At 42.1% G+C, this 19,811-nt stretch overlaps 1 protein-coding gene across 1 annotated transcript in view; it reads right to left on the reverse strand.

The window, feature by feature from the left end:
- Positions 1-19,811, reverse strand: part of ME3 (malic enzyme 3) — a 126,758-nt gene that overhangs the window by 11,738 nt on the left and 95,209 nt on the right. The window contains exon 7 of the mRNA XM_082774968.1: positions 5,804-5,913. Coding sequence (XP_082631094.1) covers positions 5,804-5,913 — 110 coding nt within the window. The remainder of the gene's footprint in view (positions 1-5,803; positions 5,914-19,811) is intronic.

The raw sequence follows: 19,811 nt of genomic DNA on the forward strand, positions 1-19,811 counted from the left end.
TCTTCACCTCCATGGCTGTCGGCTATTGTTATCCTCCCCCCAAAGTGCCTCTGTAAAATATTAAGGAAATAAATCTAGAAATGGCATGGAGCAAGTCATCCAGAACAGCAGTAAAATGCAAAGCATTGATGCTCAGGGAAGAAATTAATTTCCACCATTAACAGATCTAGGGGCACTGGTGACCCAGATCTTCTCTGGAGGTGGTGGCATGGTGAAGAGCTCCCTAATGATGGAGCTTACCTTAAGGCAGATGCCTAATGCTGGTCATCTCTAGGTGCCTGCTTTTTCTCCTTGCACTGTAAAGTGCTTGGACTATGCGGTGTGGTGCCTTAAAAATATGGCACAACCCTGGCCTGCAACACAGGGCTATGCACCAAACACCAAACAAGAAAAGCAGGAGAGGAAAGGGGGGCAAATGTTATAATCCCCCAAATGACAGAAAGTGATCTTTAGGGCACTGCACTAAGCCCAGGGTCTTGCAGACCATTCCCACCCAGGAGTCCAGGCTGTCCTGATCTGGCTCGTTTAGCAGTCAATGAGGTATTTAGACACAAGTCTAGGAGCCGTCTCTTGAATCGTTAATGTATTAGCATCAAAAGGAAATACAGGAGCCTTTCTTGCTGCAGGGCACAGCATGTCCAAAAGGGCCTGGTAATGGTGAACCCCTACAGGACTGAGAATATCTCCACATCTATCTTCAGGCTGGGTGAATCCCCACGGAGAGAGTGTGCTGCTCAGGAGCTGCCTGGCAGGACACAGCCTGCTTTGTCCTGCAGCGTGACATCGTCCAGCACTCCCTTCCTATTGTGCTTCCCCCCCCCCCCTTTAATTTCCTGATGATAATTACTGATGCATTTTCCACGCCAGCTGAAACAACAAAGTTAGATACTGCATCATTTTAATTTGCTGAAATTTGTCAATGCCTTGCCAAAAACTAACCCTGCTTCTCAAAGCACATGGAAATGTGCAAAATGGGCCATGTTTGCATGGGACTGATTTCTAACCTGTCCAGATGCTGGAAGCTGCTCAGATTTGCAGTGTTGGAGTTGGTCTGTTCCCAACCTCAGCTAAGGTCTGCGAGCAGTGCTCCTCCAGGCTGAGACACTGCTGCCTGAAGCATCCTGGAAATCTTATGGGAAGATTATCTGCTAGGATAATGATACAAGGTGCCTGGTGGGTCATGGTAAGTTTGGAGGCTTAGCAGCAGTTGTACAGCCAAGAACAAAAGGAAACCATTGTTCTAATGACTGGGAAAAGATTGAGAAGTTCTTCAAAAAGTGGTCCCCCCCTATGCATGATTCTAGGCATGGAGGAACCATGGAAATAAAAGGACTGAGTGTTTTTAACATGGCTAGTGATTTGGGGATTCCCATCTTGAAGTGCCTTGAGGAAGTCTCATTTGCATGATGTTCAGCCTATTTTAGAAACCCTGTCTGTTCTCAAATTGGACATGGGGAAATCTAAAACACACAGATGAGTGATTCTTTGAGAAGCTATCAATGTTATTAATGTTACCAGGTTTTGTGTTAAGACACTGCTAGAGGTGCCCAGAGACAGAAGATTGTAGGCTTTATGTTTCTGTGCACCATTCTCTCTGCCTTGCCTATATGTATGAAAGGCATTTGAATGACATATACAAATACAATTAATTAAATAAAATGTTAGAAATATCTTCATTTTTCTGCAACTCTCACTTAACTTGCAGAACAACTTCTGTACTGGGTAAGTACTCTGAGCCCAAAAAGTTCATGTTTGTTATGTGAATATGGAAAGTGACACACTGATCAACGAGGAGGATGAGCTTTTCATAGAGAAACTACAGTTGGAATATATGTCTGGAGGTTGGTCAGTCCAGTGTTGGTTTAAAGCAGGGCCAGCTTCAAAGTTAGGTTAGGTTGTTTAGGGCCTTGTCGAAGGATGAAAGTCCCAAGGGCTCTCTGTACAACAACTTTCATAATGAATATTTTTTATTGTGTCTTACTGGGTCATCATACTGAAGGATCTCTGTAGGAGCATAAAGATTCCAACTCAGCAAGTCAAGCAGTCCAACCCCAATCACAGGTTGATGGGTCTGATGCCATTTCTGCTTAGTCCAAGCACAAACTGCTCCTGATTCTTGTGGGCACTCAGTGCATATCTCTGATGGCTGAAAAGCAGCTCTGCAAGAAAGGTCTTGGGGGTCCTGGTGGACAAGAAGATAAGCCAGCAATGTGCCCCTGTGGCACAGAAGGCCAACAGCCTCCCAGGCTGCATCAGCAGAACTGTAGGTCAAGGAAATCGATCATTTCTCTCTATTTCAGCACTTTTGAGGTCTTAATTAGACTACCATATCCAGCGTGGGGCTCTCAGCAGAAGGAATTTATTGACAAACTGGAGTGAGTCCAGGGAAGGGCCATCAACATGACCAGGATGTACAAAGAGGACTGAGGGACCCATGTTTGATTAGGCTGCAGAAGAGTAAGAGGGCATCTAATTTCTGCCTATAATACCTTCTGGGAGGTTGTAGAGAAGACGGAGTCAGATTCTTCCCAGAAGTGCACAGCAAAAGAATGAGGGGCAATGAACACAAGTTGCACCTAGGGTAATTCCAAACAGATATTAGGGGGAAAAAAATGCACAAGGAAGATAAGAAAACTTTGGAACAGGTGCCATGAATAGAATAGAATAGAATAGAATAGAATAGAATAGAATAGAATAGAACAGAACAGAACAGAACAGAACAGAACAGAACAGAACAGTTCAGAGGTTTCAAATCTCCATCCATAGAGATATTGCAATTTATTTGGCTGGACCAAATAATATTCTCTGTGGAACCTGATATAATGTCTAAATTGGATCTAACTTAGAAATCACCTTGGCTTTGAGTGAAGGGTTGGACTGGGTGATGTCCAAAGGTTCGTTCCAAAGTGACTTCTTTAATAATTTCATATATTTTCTAGTATGAAGCAGGAAGGCACAGATGGTTATCGCAGGGGTACACAAGACTTGACACTTCTGTAAGACTTCAGTTTCCTACTTTCTGTTTATTACTGTGCACAGTTCAGTGGAGCAAAGTCGCAAAAGGAGGACAAAGAGAAGGATTCAAGGCATTCTCATGCCCCTCCAATTTCACACGTGCTGCATTGCCTGACCTGGTACTTCACTGGGAAACGGGGAGAAGGGACAATCAATTTTCTCCCACGTAGCTGAAATTGAAGCTGTTGCCCCTTGCATGAACCCAGACTGAGCTGGGAAAGGACTGATGTCATCACCCCCACAGAGGAAGGAGAAGCTCTCCCTTAATGGGGAGCTCCCACGTGCGGGCACTGTGAGCCAGCTGCTCGCTCCCAGGCTAATGGCTTTCAGAATAAGAGCAATCACCTCATCCCGTTTGTGGTACCTGGCAGGCATCCCACTCAGCATCAGCAGGCTGGCTTCAACTGGAAAGGGCCTGAGTCATTTTAACTTTGCTGGGTTAGGATGGATTTGGTAATATAGTAATTTGAGTGACAAAAAAAAAAAAAAAAAAAAAAAAAAGTAGGCGTTAATATTATAAATTGCCTTCTGTTTGTATAAGGCCCTGGGATAGCAAGAGAGAGGCCTAAGGGAGATGAAGTGGAGCAATTTATATTTTCTTCCCACACCTCGTCTGTGTGTGTAGGCATACTGCATTCAGACTCCCATTTACCAATGGACAAGGACTTTAATTAGCGCAGCTCAGGCCTGACCTACCTTGCACTGTTTGTGCCTAAGATGTGTTTTTAAATCAATATACCTGAAACAGTGCCAGCTCAGAAGCTAGGATAGTTCAGGCTTCAGGAGGTCTGTTCTTGTCTGAATGGAGCAAAATGAATCAGGACTGCTGCAAGGCATTGCACAATTCTCATTAATCATTTAAAACACAATTTGCATTTAACTCTCCCACTTTTTTTTTTTTTTAAGTAGGCAAATAATGAAACATCAGCATGTTATAAAAGAGAGAGCCTGAAGGAAAAACAAAGAACAGGAGGGTGTAAATGAGAGAAGGGCACTTTCTACCTTTCTGATATGGGGAATGGAGGGATATATTAGTATGGGTAAATCGTCTACTTATCCCAACTTCAAATCCATTTATCTCTGACGTTACTCCAAGACAAAGCTAAGTGGGTCCAAGTTGTTTCAGCTTCACAAAGGTCCCTAAAACTCATTTGTGACCCTGGCTTGGACTCTCCTTTTCTTTCTGACAGCTACATAAGAAAGCCAGAAACAGTGGCTTGCTTTCCCTGACTCATCACTTGTCTGCTCAAAGGATCAGCAGGATTTATTTCTTTATCTGCTACTGTGAAAACAGTGCCAGCTAGATGCTTTATTTTAGTGGCTTTAGTAAGACTTAAAATCTTATCAGTCCCTCCAGAAACCTCCATCCAGCCCCACAGATGTGCCACATCACCTGGCCTCCTTTCCATTCAGCCACTGAGTCCCCTTCCACCTGCAGAGAGAGCAACTAATCCAAAGTAAGTTTTTACATCATCTGCTTTATATTATAGGCTTCATCTATCCATCTCCAAGAAAGTTTGAGTTCTTGGTTCTTTCCTTCAAAACTTCCAATCAAAACTGTATCCCCTGGACTCTATTTTTCTGTGTTTCTCTTGCACTGGAAGCCTTTTCAGGTGCCGAGAAGAGCTAGCAGTCTGCTTGTACAGCGTTATATACCTCACCTTCTATGAAATGCCTGAAGCTCCTCTGCTTCTAAACCCTCTTCATGAAAGTGTCTTTGAAAAGGGACGATGCATCCGTTTACAGCAAATGTATTCCCACAAGCCAAGGTCTTACTGACTCTTGTGTCTTCACAGATATGAACGATCTATTGCACACTGCCAAATGTTGCTAGATGGGTGGTTGATACGGAAATACTGCTGCAAAATTTGCTTACAAAAGGGCCATCATTGTGTGAAAAACAACATCAGTAACTTTTTTTTTTCCAATCTTTTTCAAATACAAGTGAGGATAAGTCCTACTGACTGCAAATAATTAAGTCAACAAACTGCCAACATTTCTGCATGTTGCAAGGGGGACCAGACAAAAGAAGAAAAAGCAAAGAAACTCACAGAAGAACTGGTTATTTTTAATTACTTGGGAAGATCCTGTCCCTGCGGGATGGGCAAACACCCCTTCCAAAGGTTTAAAGCAAAGTCAGCATCAGGCAAGGATGGCACCAATATGCTGCTTGCATCCCTCTGTGCATTTGAGCAATTCTGCTGACAGATGAGCCTCACAAGGCCTGGGAGGCATGCTGTTTCTAACCCCAGCTTTGCTGTTGCCATTTCTCTTTGGTGCTGGAAGAGTTATGTTAACCACCCTAGGAGACAACATCTGTTCTCAGACTACCCTGGTGTTCGCATCCATGGAGAGGAAAAAAAGCTGGTTTTGCCTTATCATTTGTGCATATAATGGGGAGGATAACAAAAGAGGGACATTGCCAGGATCAGCTAATAACCACGTGGCTCACGGAAACTGAAAGCCTTGCACAACTGATAAAACATCAGTATTGTTTTAGCTAGATTGTAAGAAATTTAATGGAACTCTCTAAATTATATTAATAATCTAAAGCACATGATCCATTTTCTGCACAGAACATTGCTGCAGTCAACAGCTAAATTACTAAAAACAATGGAGACTCACTTTTCCACTCTGACTGCTGTGCTTCTTTTTTTTTCATGCTTATGAGTAAATGCTAAAACTTATCACACATCTGAGTATTGTGTAATAAACACTCTTGTAATCTTAATTGCTTTTCCTCGTAAGAAGGTGAAGGTTAAGTCTGCATTTTCCTAACTGTACTTACCCTGAATATCATCATTGAACGTACAGTATCTGTTGCGGTATTTATTGAGGAGACGAAAAGCATTAGCATTGGCAAAATCTTCAAACTGGATTAGGCAATTCATACCATACCTGAAAGATAAAGGGTAATTTAAAATGGATAAAAATATTTCTACAACACAGAATGATATATACACCTTTTATCAGGACAATGTATCTAGAGACTCAAGTGCTAAGATAATCACAAGCACTGATTCTCAACAGAAATGCATCACATACCATCAAACAGGATCACCTCCTTCCCAAGCTCTGCACATGCAGAAATATGGAGTCTCTAACTAAGAGTAAGTTGTGTTCGTAATGCCTACTCAAGGGACACAAAGGGTTTCCTGATTTATCTGAGTGTGCATATATACACATATGTATATACACATCTTTGTACTATTGTATGACAAATTTTCACGTATATTTACCAATGATATTCTCAAAGCATTGGAGATGCTCTTTTGGAATGGATATTGCAATTGTCATGTTGCAATACAGCAAATCTGACTGCAAAAAAAATCACATCAGTTAAAGTAACATCACCAAATGCCCACTTCAACCATAGGTAAGGGAAAGATGAGAAGAAAACTGCTTGTAGGTTCACATGGACCCAACTACTTCACTGTGTGATTTCATAGCCACATTTGTGTGCTTTGGAAACACATTTCTCTCCAATGAGTTGCTTTGCAGGAAACCAGCATACAAGGACAGCCAGTGACCCGGATAGTCAAAAGGCAGGAAATAACTGCAAACCTTCCATAATTATCCAATAATATCAGAGCAAGTGTGTAGTTTCTAAAAAATGGATAATACTCAAGACTGCTCCATAAATATTCCTTTCTTTTACAGAAATGTGATGGACAGTGGGAGAAGCATGGGGAAAGAGTATGGCAAAAATTAGCAACTCCCGTGCTGCAGTCTGGTGGCAGGGCTCTCAATAGCTGCACTGTATTAGAGACATGAGCCTCTCTGAGACTGAAAGCTGTGCAGAAGCAGCATCACCTTACATCCCTCCGATTCAGGCTTTCCTCTTATGCCACTGAAATCTGAGGTAGGGTACACCCGTGCTTTAATCTATAAAAGAATACTGGATGAAACACGCTCCATTTACAAAATGTGGCTCCTGTCATGAAAAGCTCTTCTCATGGCATTTGCGGTCTGGGCAGTCAGGCTCACCTGGCAGGGCCCTGAATTTTTAATTCTTATTATTTCCCATTTCAAGTTCATCTATCAGCAAGAAGATGGTGATAAGCACAAGGATTGTGCTCCTTTAATCATCTATCATGAGAAACTCGTGCTTTATAGACACTCTGGTCTCAAAAAGGGAAACAGGTCGGCTCTTGCACTTACTTCACCTCCTCTGCATGCTTTTTAGAGAAGTAGCACAGTGATATAATAGATATATTTGACTCTTTAAACAATTTAGATGTAAAAGCTCAGATCCAACTCAACACCTTGCTTCAGTTCAGTTTGCTGTAAGGGGTAACATGCCACAGCAGGAGGTTTTCTTCCCAGTTAACCTGAAATACAATGACGGAGGTCAACTTCAACTTATCTCGTGCAGTCTATGTGCCTTCCTAGTACCTGGGTACCATCAGAGATGGTCTGCCTTGCCCAATATTTTCTTCTGAAAGAGAATACAGTGCAGAGGGGTTAAAAATTACTTTCAAGATGAGTCTGTTTCTGTTGTGTGCTCCTACTTCATGAGGTAGACTTACTCCATGCTCTGCGATGTCAGAGTCCAGCAAACCTTCTCTGGGTAGACAGATGCAAGCATTACTGGTCATACTGGCCAGCAGGGCAGCAACTTCTTGTCTTTTTTTCTGTGCTGGAAAGAGCAACACCAGAGCAATATCCCTGTTGTGGTTACACCACTCCTCCCAGCCTGGATATGTGGGGTTAGGCTTGGATTTTCCAAGGGACCAACAGACTTTACTATTCAGCAGGATCTAGATGCTAAGGTGGAGGAATTCCAGCTTGCCACACTTTAAGAGGGGAAACAAAACTAGGCTTCATGCCATTTCCAAAAAGGGCTGCCAACTGCTCCCACTGGTTTTGTAACTGAGCAGGACAAAGTCTTTCCTGCACTCTGTATGACAGCCCATGTTACATGGCTCAACAACAAGTGGAGTCTATTGAAATTTTTCATATCTATAAGATGCTCTTAAATTGTTCTTGGTGTGCTGCTAACTACAAGTTACACTGAATATTTGAGGGACAGTTTGCTTATACACTTCAAGCCTTCACACTGCAGATTCTGTTAGCTATCAGAGTCATCCAATACCAACATTTCTTTTGAAATGCTAAGCAACACCCTGAAGAGCCATGTATGAAAATTTCCAGATTCTCTGTCTCTGTAAAATCTTGAAAATCAAAAGAACACTTTGAACTCCAAGGAATTTGTGTAAAGAAAGAATACAAAAAGTATCTCAGAAAAAAAAAAAAAAAAGTTTTCTAATGGATGGTCCTCTTGACCACAATTTTGGATGTGTAAGGAAAGCATGGCTAACAGGGAGATGACACACCACTCAGAACATCTGCTAACATCTCACAGCAAAGAATTAGCAAATCTTGAAGCAACCTCAGTTGCTATAGAAACTAACACCAGTCTTACTATTTATTTGTATCACTGAGGAAGTAAAATTACTGGCTTGGTGAATAAAATCAATGATCTCAACCAGCATGAATGTGTGTGACCAGCTCTCCAAGAGTGTTAAGGGTAGATGGGTGTGTTTCCCTGACTACAGAGTCAAGTCTATAAGAATATTAATCAAAATACTTTTGTTTGTTTGTTTGTTTAGAGCACAGAATCTTTCCTCACTTCACATATGTGGTCTGCAGCATGTGACAGTGCAGAGTAACTTCTATCGTTTTTCTCTTTGATCATTTTTATTAAGCAGAGCACAAGAAAAGCATGGTGGCCCATAAACACTTCATTTCTCTCATGCCTCTCAGTATGATGGGACTGTGTTGGAATGGAAAAACTGCTCATTAAGCTACTTTTTGAAGATTAGTTTCTTTTCCTCTGCTACTGAGACTCTTTAAAGTGTAAACCACATTTTTGAAATTTATTTTTTAATGTGAGAACTAAAGTTTTCATTAATAAAGATTACAAATTGCTCATGGCAAGACCTAATGCTTTAAATGAAATATTCACAGCTAAATCACAGATTAAAATCTCAGGATGATGTTAAAGTGACAGTCCTTAAGGACTACTCATTTTACTGGGGTTTTGAGAGGATTTCAAAGAAATTGTGCTGCTCCAAGTCACTGAAATTAAAAATAAACTGGGCAGTTTACTGAGCCCTGTCTTTGAAATCAACCAGTTCATTTTTACTGCCCTTTCTAACATTACTGCAGTGGCTGTGTGTTCCTTTTTAGGGTGACCTGATAAACCTAAGGATAAATTTAGCAAGGAGAATGAACAAAACAACTGCTGGAGCCATTTGCAATAACATCCTTGGAAGTAGCAACATGATGAGTCAGTTTTACTGCCCATTCTCCACAGCACAGTAACTCAAGATTTGTGTAACCTGTTTTATCCCCCGGGAATTCAGAGAACTCTAAAAGGAGTATTTGGGTAGCATCCAAGAGCAGAACGTAGCCAATTTAGGATTTGGGGATAGAAGTGTTTTAATATGTACCAATGCTAAAAAAAACATCCAGCTTAGGAGTCAATGTGGAGAATAGCTGGTATTGCAAACGGAAAGGGTGGTCAGAGAGCTGCTACTTGTACGGGAATTCAGCCAAGAAAAAGCAGTGCAGACGGATTTCTTTCACTACCTTTACATATCTAAAAGTTCGCTGGGTAATGCTAAGCTAGATAATTCTGTCTGCCTTCACAGACAACAAAGAATAAGAGGCACATCCAGTAGCAAGCTCTTTGAACTAGTCTAAATGGAAAATAGAAGTAAAAGTTCTGGAGATGCCTCTTTCTCCACATTCTCTGTGAATGCAGTCTAAAACAACCACCTTAAATTTAGGCATCTACCTTTAAACACCTAAATTAGGAGAGATACCCCTCTCCCCATGTTATCTAATCATCACAGCTGCTTAGGAAGATCTTAAATATATGTTATGCACCCTAGGTCACTGTCTTATCATGTTTTCTACTGCAATGCTTTGGTTTCCTTCAAAGCCTCTAATTTATTTCCCAATCTTCTCTAAAGAAATTTCCCTGCTGCATCCCACATGGATAGTATCCAAGTGGTCCTCTACCAGGCGACATGGAAGCACTTCAAGATGGAATGAAATATACTGGTCAGTGTCACTCCTTCATCATATTTTTAAACATGAAAACTGTAATTTAACAAAACTGGTTTTGTAAAGTTATTGTGCTTCACTGAAAGAATTGTAGCTTCTATTAAGAAAACCAAATTGATAATTTCCAGTTGAAGAAATCATTTTTAGTGAGGTGTCTAACCAGTTAAGAAATTTAGCTCTGTTTAACTTGTGAGATCTGATATGAATGCAGCCCCACTTAGCACACACCTACGCATTTACAACATGCTTGCTGTCTATAGGCCAAAGATGCCTCCTTATAGAAAAACTGATTGTAAAGTGAATATTTGAACAGGGATTTCCAGCCCAGGAAAGTCATGGCCAGCTAAGGTTGGCTCCCTTCAATAATTTGATCTTGTCTCTCAGTGACTCATCCCCTCTAGAGCCTCATTTCATCTTCTTGGCATCCTGGACATTAGCATTCAAATACGCTGGATCTAATTGTCTTTATCTGAAAGGAAAGCTCCAGTGGAGACTATCAGCATTTCACATGGACAAGGTACATTGAAACACAGCAAGTTCCTTTGTCGTGTCTGGTTTCTTCCATCTCCCAATTCTTTTCCCCCCACTTTCAGAATACGAAGGTTTTAGTTTTTGACTTTCTGATATTGGAATCACGTCTGTTCTTATGTGCAGATCCCTTGGGATCTCTGCAGCCCTATGTCTCCTAGCGAAACTGGAGCTTTCCACTCAGTTTGAGAAATTCTTATCTTTGCTGTAAGTAATTCTTATCTTATCAGGCTGTGGAAAGAGAAGCTTGGTCAGTTAATTTCTATGCCTTTCTGACAGAGGTGGTTTTGAAGGAATTCAGGCACACTGGATATAAATCAAGAGATACTATAACAGCAAAATGGTTTACTGACACTAAATATCACCCAGGTTGATGTCTTAAGCCCCCTGTTCTGCTACACATTTTTCAGCAAATATGAGATCTTTGGAGTTATAAGTTTCTCAGATAAAACACTCAGCCTAATTCCTCTCTAAAAACAGTTCCTCTCTTCTATCCTCACTCTGTCATGGCTACAATAGCATTAATACTGAAAATGGTAACTGCTGACATTATAAGGTCATTATTTCCTACAGTTACCTTGTCTCCTACCTCACTGTTGGCTGCCAGACCACCTGTGGACCCTGTTTTCTACCCTCCCTGGAATTAATTTAGCCATTTTTTAGAAATGGAAACAAGAAGATGTACTTTGTCAGTTCTTCCTCACTGAAAATAAAAAATAAAAAACTGCAAGTCTTTCACTGTAAATTTTATGATTCTATCTCATTAGTTTGCATATTTTGGGGGTTTGTGCCAGAAATAACTATGACCCAAACTCTGGATTTCACACCCATACCTTGCAAAAAAGCTTCCTGTAACAATAACTTCGCTGAGAAATGGTTTATGGAATGTTCCTATACATTAATTTTAGTCTAATCTCCAAAGCTCATCAAATAGATTTTGCACAAACAAGATTTTTAATGAAATAATATATTATTGATAAAAATTGTGGTATAAGACTGTCACCCTGACAACAAATGAGTTTAGGAGCCAAACGCATACAATGGTACAAGTCTGTTGTAAAAATTACCACCTGAAACTCTTTATTATGAAATTATTCCATTTCCTGGAAAGTAAACAAGTATAGGATCCGTGCCTTGTTTATCACTGCACTGTTGTTCTGATACTGTTACTATCCATTTAGAGCTATGCTAACTCAAAAGATGCTGTTAGTAAAGTCTGTATCCCCTGTAGATGATGACACACAGCTCTCTTCGAAAAGCAGAAGTATAGAACACAGGAGTGTGAATCCCAGAAGTGGAAGGCAGATGTTTTCCTGATGATACTGCACTTAGCTTCTTTATTCAAGAGAGTTCTCAATTGCCTGAACAATCTCATTATGCAACTTGCTTCTTTAATTTTCATTTGTATGTACCTCTTCAAGTTCATCCAGCCTCGTTATAAACCATAAGGCCACAAAATAAAAAAATCATGAGGCTGCAGTTGCAATCTGAGAAGCATCTGAATGAATTGCACAAGTCAAAACTTCCAGGGTGGCCTGAGGGCCTGTGCAGCACGTTTGCCAACCAGTATGAGAAGGGTTTTTTTATTCACTGTGAATAAGGACTATAAAACATTCCTACATGTATATGCATATATATAAAAGGTATTTGCAAGAAGGTCCAGTTCCTTTATGGAAAGAATCACAGGAAGGGCATTCCAAGCCTTGTCTGAATTTATCATTTTATAGCACCACTTCCACTCATTCATGACATAAGGCATTTGCTTCGATGCACTGCAACTCCTACTCAGTCTTGTATGAATCTAGGCAGAAAAGAGCTAAAATGTCATTGCCCTTGTTTTTGACATTTTATTACTGCAGCTTGATGGGCCAAAGTTGTGATTTCCAAGAAAACTGAAATTTTCTGTAAAAGAACCCATCATCATACTTGGGAAGTAATCAGCAGACAGAACTGGAAAACCAAAGTCCACACAAACAAATTCAACAGCACTAGCACCCAAGTCTGGTCAGTGTCCTGAGGCCATTCTTACTGTAAAATTGTTTACCATGACCCTTGGCAGGCTTTTGGGCTGACCAGCACTGTTTTGCCATACAATTCCTGGTCACAGGTTAGGGATGGGTTTAGTCAGGCACCTACTGAAGAAATACCATGCCTGTAGCTTTATAGTGGTAAGAGAGCTAAGCAGCATGGCTACGAGCTGCAAGCACTATGCACCAGAATATGAGCTTTGATGTCTCTTTGTTTTACCAGTAGAGATGCAGATAGCAAAGAAGTAGCTCAGAAGTGGGCAAAGCACTTCCCTCATTCAGCTCCAGCCAGGACTGAGCTCTGCCCCTGGAGAAGACGAAGGAAGTGACTCAAGAATCTGCATTGCCCTTGTGTATGAGTAGGAAGCACCTCTGCACCTCAGCAGTGTTACAGGGGCTTCCCTGAGCATGCCCCAGCAGGGCAGAAACAGGGTCATGGGCCAGCTTGGGCATCCAGAGAAAAGGCAAGTCATTTTCATAAGGTCTTTGCAAAAGGAGGTTTCACAGAGCGGAAAAAAGCTAGACCTGTCCCATATAATGACAAGGGTGAACCTGACAGAACAAGATAAGCTTTTATCTACATTAGAAATAGAGATGGAACCAGCAGACCTAAATAAGCAAACACTAGTGCTTAGCTAAGAAGAGGCTTAGAAGGAAGAAGTACTTTTATTCATTCCACATAAAGATGGTGCAAAGCCTGATATCATTCTTCCTATCACAGACCCAATTCCTTCTCCCTTCTGAGTATGCTGAGGGTGGCGGCTCTGGAGTGGTTTTGCACTCTTTGCATTAGGTAGGGTAGACAAAAGCATAAGTATGCCCCAGAAGGCTCAGCCTTTTCTAGTGTCATTCATGCCTGGGAAATCTCACTTCAGGATTGCACTGTTTGCATATTTGCATGTGTTTCTGGCCAAGAAGAGGAAACCCAGATAGGTGAAGAGACAACAGAGAGACAGGTTTACTACTTGGAGGCACAGCGCCAGGCAAGTGCACACTGCTGGTTCAGGAGGAGCTCTTCTCTTACAGGATGTAAACAGATGTTACCTTTAGTGTCAGAAAAAGCCTTTCATTTTTAAGTCTTTCATATAAGTGAGAGGAAGACAAGTTTTCCCTTAAAAAATGACAATGAAAACTAAAATTAAAATAAAAGTTAACCTGATTCTGAAACCATTGAAAAAAAACTTTCAAACCCTCACTTTACAATGTGATATAATTTAATAGCACCATTTATATCTCCCATTAAATAGTTCTAAAAGTGCTAAAGGGAGAAGAGAGACATTAGAAAGCATGATGTTTTATTACTTGAAAAGTAATTTGTTTAAACTGAATTGTTTCAAAAAATTGTTTTGAAAAGAAATGACATGAGTCAGGTTTGTGGATTGCCACGTTAATCACAGCACAGGGAAAGCTTGACCCGAAGATCCACATTAAGAGGTCATGACTGCAGATGTAGCAGTTATGACAGTTGTCAGAGTGAGACAAAAATGCAGTTGATTTTATCCTAGAATGCGAGGTTATGAGCCAACAGATGGGAATTTTGCAAAACCAGATCAACCGCTGCCAACATAAAATTTAGAGCTGTAGTTACTGGGTTTAGAAATTCTGCGCCAGAGAGCTGCATCACAGACCAACAGGAACTATCTCCTTGAGCTGCACAGTACTTCTAACATTGGGTAGGAGTCTCACCAGCTTTCTGCCAACATAAACACAGTCACGCTCTGAGGCAAAGAGCCTGCTGTGGGTTCAGTCAGTGCTAAATCAATGAAAGTGACCCTTGAAACACAAAGATAGCAGGAAATCCCTGAATCTCAGATTACTGGAAGCTGGGGAGTATGCCAAGGATGTACTATTGCATGCATGCCTGTTCTTAGTCATATCCCTGGGCATCTGCTATCAGCTACTGCTAGAGAGAAGATATGGGGCCAGACTGAGCCAAGCTCCATCACAAAGCTCTTGGAAAAATATCTGGAAAAACCATGGTCAACATTCATTATATTCCTTTAAATAACAAAACAAAAACAAAAAAAAAATAAATAAAAAATAAAAAAAAATACCTTTTGCAGAGCATGTCTCAGTTTTCAAGCACTAAGACCACTGCTAATGGCTGCTGTGCCACTCTTGTGCTTTTATGATAAATGACTTCAGGTTCCTTGCACTGGGTCTGAGAAAAGGCTGCAGCTGGAGGTACAAAGCTTCTTGGGGACTGGGCACAAGCAGGGGAAATGACCGTGTTAGTGCTCACCCACAGACGTAGCCCTGAGCTACCTCTGACAGTCAGCAAGGAACAGAGCCTCACCACCTGCCTTACACCCAGACAGATCTTCTCCAGCTATGTCTTTCTAAGCCAGCTGTGGTAAATCTGGCTTAGGTGAAAAATCACAGACAGAACGCCCAGGGCAGAGAGCTTTTCAACGTCTGTAACTGCATTATCCCAAAGGATTTGCAGGCAAGTTGTTAAAGTCTGTTACAGCAAGGTTCCTACAGCAGCATGTTTGGAACTCAACTGTTTCTCAGCAGCAGAAAACCAAGCTAATAAAATCTAAGTATTTTATTTTGGCCAAAGGCAGATCACAGAAGCTGGCTGATGAGTTCATCCCACACCAAGGCAGGACAACAGGGTTGGCTCTTCCCATCACCATCACCTCTCCCTTCTGCATGCTGGCAGAGTTTCCCTGGCCAGATGGACAAGGAGACAGATGGACAAGGAGAGTATCCACTTCCTCCATGAAGTCTGGAGTTGCTCTACACCATCAGCTCTTCCAAGGCGCTGGTGACAGCGTGCAGGTCTCCTAGCAGACACACAGATGCTGAGGGGCTTTAGGTGTCACCAATATTACACAAGGGCTTTGTGAAGGCCAGTGGTGCCTTGTCTTTCATGACCAGCACCTGAATAAACAACACGGGTGAACAGGTAGTGGTGATTTTGTTTCTGAAAGATGCTGGTGAATTTGTGATCCAAGTCTCACTGGAGAACTGCTGAAACAGAGGTGGCCTGTGTGGAGCAAGCTTTGCTTGTTGGAAAGCACGTTGACCTGACTCAGTATGTGTGTGGGTAAAAGTACTGGGAAGGGACTGGACAAAGAGAGATCAGGTATAGGACAAACACGGAAAAACAAAGTCAGCAGAGCTATTTTCTCTCCTTCTTCTCCCATTTTGAGAAGCTGAACACTTGATCTCATGTCTTCTGTGCTTTGCCATATGGCAGAGGCTGATAAAAGAGAGTGTTTCTGTCTCCCCAGTCACCCTGTTAATAAGTGCTGATGGGAAAGGAAACGGGAGTGAAGTTATGACAGTTTAATGAGGCTTCTGCACCATGGTTTGCTGAAGAGTGGAAGTGCCTCTCGCAGCCTCAGGCTGCGTGCTCAGCATCTGTCAGCGAGACACGGGGGCCAGCACTCAAAATTGAGGCTGGAGCCTGGGGATGTCCATCGTCACCTCTGGCTGCTTGGAGCCAGCAAGCTGCACTGTTCCTGTATGATGAGACTACAGAAGCAGTGACTGGTGTAAGGCAGAAAGTCTTACATCAGAGAAGGAATTGGTCTATACCAGTTCCCACATCAGTTAAGGAGAAAAAGAGAAGAAGTAAAGAAATCTCCAGTAGTAGTTTGCTTTGAAAGAGAGTCTGAGGATTAAAGAACACTGTTACTGGAGAGGCTGGGCAGAAGCTCTGCAGAGCACAGAGAGTACATCCCAGCACAGCAGCAACTCTCATGGCATTTTCATTTCAACCTTAATTTGCTCATATATGCATTCCCCAGAAATTCTGTGGGTTACTCTGATATGATCCTTGTACACATTACATGAATATTATTCCAGACGGAAAAAATGTACCAGTTCAAGAATGAGACTGACTTACCTTTTACCATGGTAACTGAGGAGAAGGAAAACAGAAGTAGTGTATTTTCCCATACAAGCCCTATTACTCATTGTGAGAAAACAGCAATTTGTCAGTCTGTTTCATTCAGTCATGGGCTAGGTTCAATGGGCCAAATTTTGCATGTGGTTGCCTCTCAAGAGGAGCACAATTTGGAGCCCTTATTAGAAAGCTCAGTCATTTTATGCATTTTAGGTGAAAGAGTAATGAATGGAGATTTAGGCACCATGAAAATGCAGAAATTTATCCATGTGCTTCAGGAAGGGCTTTTATTTCTAAAACTGCCCAGAAGCCACACTTTATTTCAACATACTGTAAGCACTAATTCTGAAGTCTCTGATGCTCTCCTTGTTTCATTATTAGGTGGCTATTACGAGACCAGAAGACACTTCTTCTGACTGTAGGAGTCTCCAGCTATAGAAATTCGACATCTGCTTAATATTATTATTCCATTAGAACAGTAACTCTTCAATCCCCTGTCATTCTTGTGGGCTCAGACACATTCCACTTCAGTGACAAATGTCCCTTGAGCCAGCAGTGATTTGGCAGGGTGGGAAGTGCTCATGCAAAGGAACTGATAAATGGTTTCCACGAGAATTTGAAGTGTCCTCAGGAAATAGTCAGAATCTCTGCGTGAACATCAAGCTGAAAAGGAACCCTCCAAACTGCAAGAGATTTGTGGTAATCCAAAAGAGAAGAAGGAAAGATATGATTGAATTCCCAAATAACTGAATTTGTGTGTGACATAGACTTACATGTGAAATCAGAGCAGACCAAAGACCACAGCAGTTTATGCTCGCAGGTTTCATCATCATCACAGAATCATCACAGAATAGCTTGAGTTGGAAGGGACCTTCAAGATCATTTGGTTCCAACTCACACCTCCCACCACACCACTTGCTCAAAGCCCCATCCAGCCTGGCCTTGAACACCTCCAGGGATGGGGCATCCACGGGTTCTCCGGGCAACCTATCCCACTGCCTCACCACCTTCCTAACCTCTAATCTGAATCTCCCCTCTTTTAGGTTAAAGCCATTGCCCCTTACCCTATCACTACACCCCCTGACAAAGAGTCCCTCCCCAGCTGTCCTGTAGCCCCCTTTAGGTACTGGCAAGCTGCTGTAAGGTCACCCCGGAGCCTTGTTATGGAAATCCCAGACATGAGCAAAGTCTGGGAGAAGAACTCATTGAGAGCAGCCCTGCAGAGAAGGACTTCTGGTGGATGAAAAGCTCCACATGAGCCAGCAGTGGGTGCTTGCAGCCCAGCAGGCCAACTGCATCCTGGGCTGCATTTACAGAGGGGTAGCCAGCAGGGGAGGGAGGGGATTGTCCCCCTCTGCTCTGCCCTTGTGAGGCCTTACTTGGAGTGCTGCGTCCAGCACAAGAAGGATGTGGGTCTGTTAGAACAGGTCCACAAGGATGATCAGAGGGCTGGAGCACCTCTCCTGTGAAGACAGGCTGAGGGAGTTGGGGTTGTTCAGCCTGGAGAAGAGAAGGCTCACACATGGAACCATGCTACAATACAGAAACACATTTTTGCCCTTCCAAGCAATTTCTCCTCCCTTTTGTAACAAAAGTGAGAGCTCCTACTGGGTTGCATCCAGTCATTCCAGCGGAAACTTGAGTCCAAATGAATCTGTTTCAGATATGTTGGCTGATAGCAGGCTGATAGCAGTAATATTCATCAGCCCAGAGCTCACAAGAGATCACACTCCAACAATGCTTTAAAGTATGATGGCAGTCAAGATGATAGTATAGGTTAATGTCTCCTTTCACATGAGCATCTCCAAATACTTTACAGATGTGAATGGAGAGGTGCAAAGTGGAATTTCCCAGCCCCACTTTGTAGATAACTTTTTGGGTCTTGCTGTGTTCAAACAATTCATTCCAGCTGAGAGAAACAGAAAGGTTGGTATAGCGACCCCAGAAACTTGATTCTCAGTACCCAGAGAAAAGGATTAGATATGACATAGCCTTCTCAAAAGATAGGAGCTCATTGTTTCATGGGTGAGTGTCTTCTCCTTTCAATGTGAAGATTAGTTCTTGTAAACTAAACACAGGAAAGTAACAGCCAACCCCTCTTCTCTAGCAGCAAGCACAGAAAAGGCAAATTGTCTTTCTGGCCCTCTCACTGACATCACTGGAGAAGTAGGTGCAACCAACTTAGCATTTAAAATCGCAAGTGTAAATCTCAGAGCCATATTTCTGCTGGCTGAGACCACAAGCTGGGTATTTGTTCCATCATTCCCATTCCATCATCAGCAATGACACTGCAATACCCCTGTGGTCTCCTGGCCAGAAGGAAATGGCACAGTTTCCTTGGTGGCTTAATTTTAATTAGTGATTACAATCAAAACAGGAAAAGAAAAAAAAAAAGAAAAAAAAAAAAAAAGAAACACAAATCAATTTTGACAACTCTTAAATCTTTTCTACTTCTAGAGCCTCCTGTAATTTCTCAACTGTGTTTTACCAGTTTTCTAGCCTCCAAGATTTTTTCCGCCTGAATACCCCACAAGTTTCTAATGTAAAACTACATTGCAATGAACTGACATTTAAGTCAAGCTTTCTTATCAAATACAAAGAAGGGCAAACTGGATTACATGCACAAAATTCTCTCCTATGCAGTCATCCTTAGGTATTCTGAACCCAACAGGCAGAGCAGTGTTGCTGTGTTTATTCTCACAGATATAGGAGCTACAGCAGGGGTCAATTGGGACTGTCTTTGCACAGTATGGGGCACCTGCAGCTGGAAAGGCTGATGTACTAGCCTGCTGTTATATGGGACATGTCTACATCATGCTGTTGAGCAGCGAAGGAGAGATTGCTGTCCTAACAGCAGCATTGCACATGCAGTGTGCTGCACAATGCTGTCTGGAGCTACCACATCAACAGATGCTGAAATTCTCCATGACAAACTCTCAAACTTGGTTCATCAGCTGTGATTCAATCATCCTCAGCATTACAGCCTCTTGTTTCCTACATCCTTCCATGCACAGACAGCTAGGCAGTTGGATTGTATGTGTATATTATATGCTTCTCAGTGGACAGGAAGGTGCTGTCATTAGACACTGGACATTGTGTCTCCTACCTCAAGGGAGACATGATGGCCTCAGTGCGGATGAAACATGTGCCACCCACTCCCTTCCATTTATGCAGGAACACACGCGTGTAGCTGGCTGGAGACACAAGTAAAGATCAAATGCATCTCCTTCAGCTGGCAAGACAAGACCCTACAATATAAGGATGTGCAGCAGCCCATGAATCAGGTGCAGGCTCTGCTCTCTGCCACTCCT

The sequence above is a fragment of the Aythya marila genome (genome assembly GCF_965140915.1).
Source record: "Aythya marila genome assembly, chromosome: 1".
Taxonomy (NCBI): Eukaryota; Metazoa; Chordata; class Aves; order Anseriformes; family Anatidae; genus Aythya; species Aythya marila.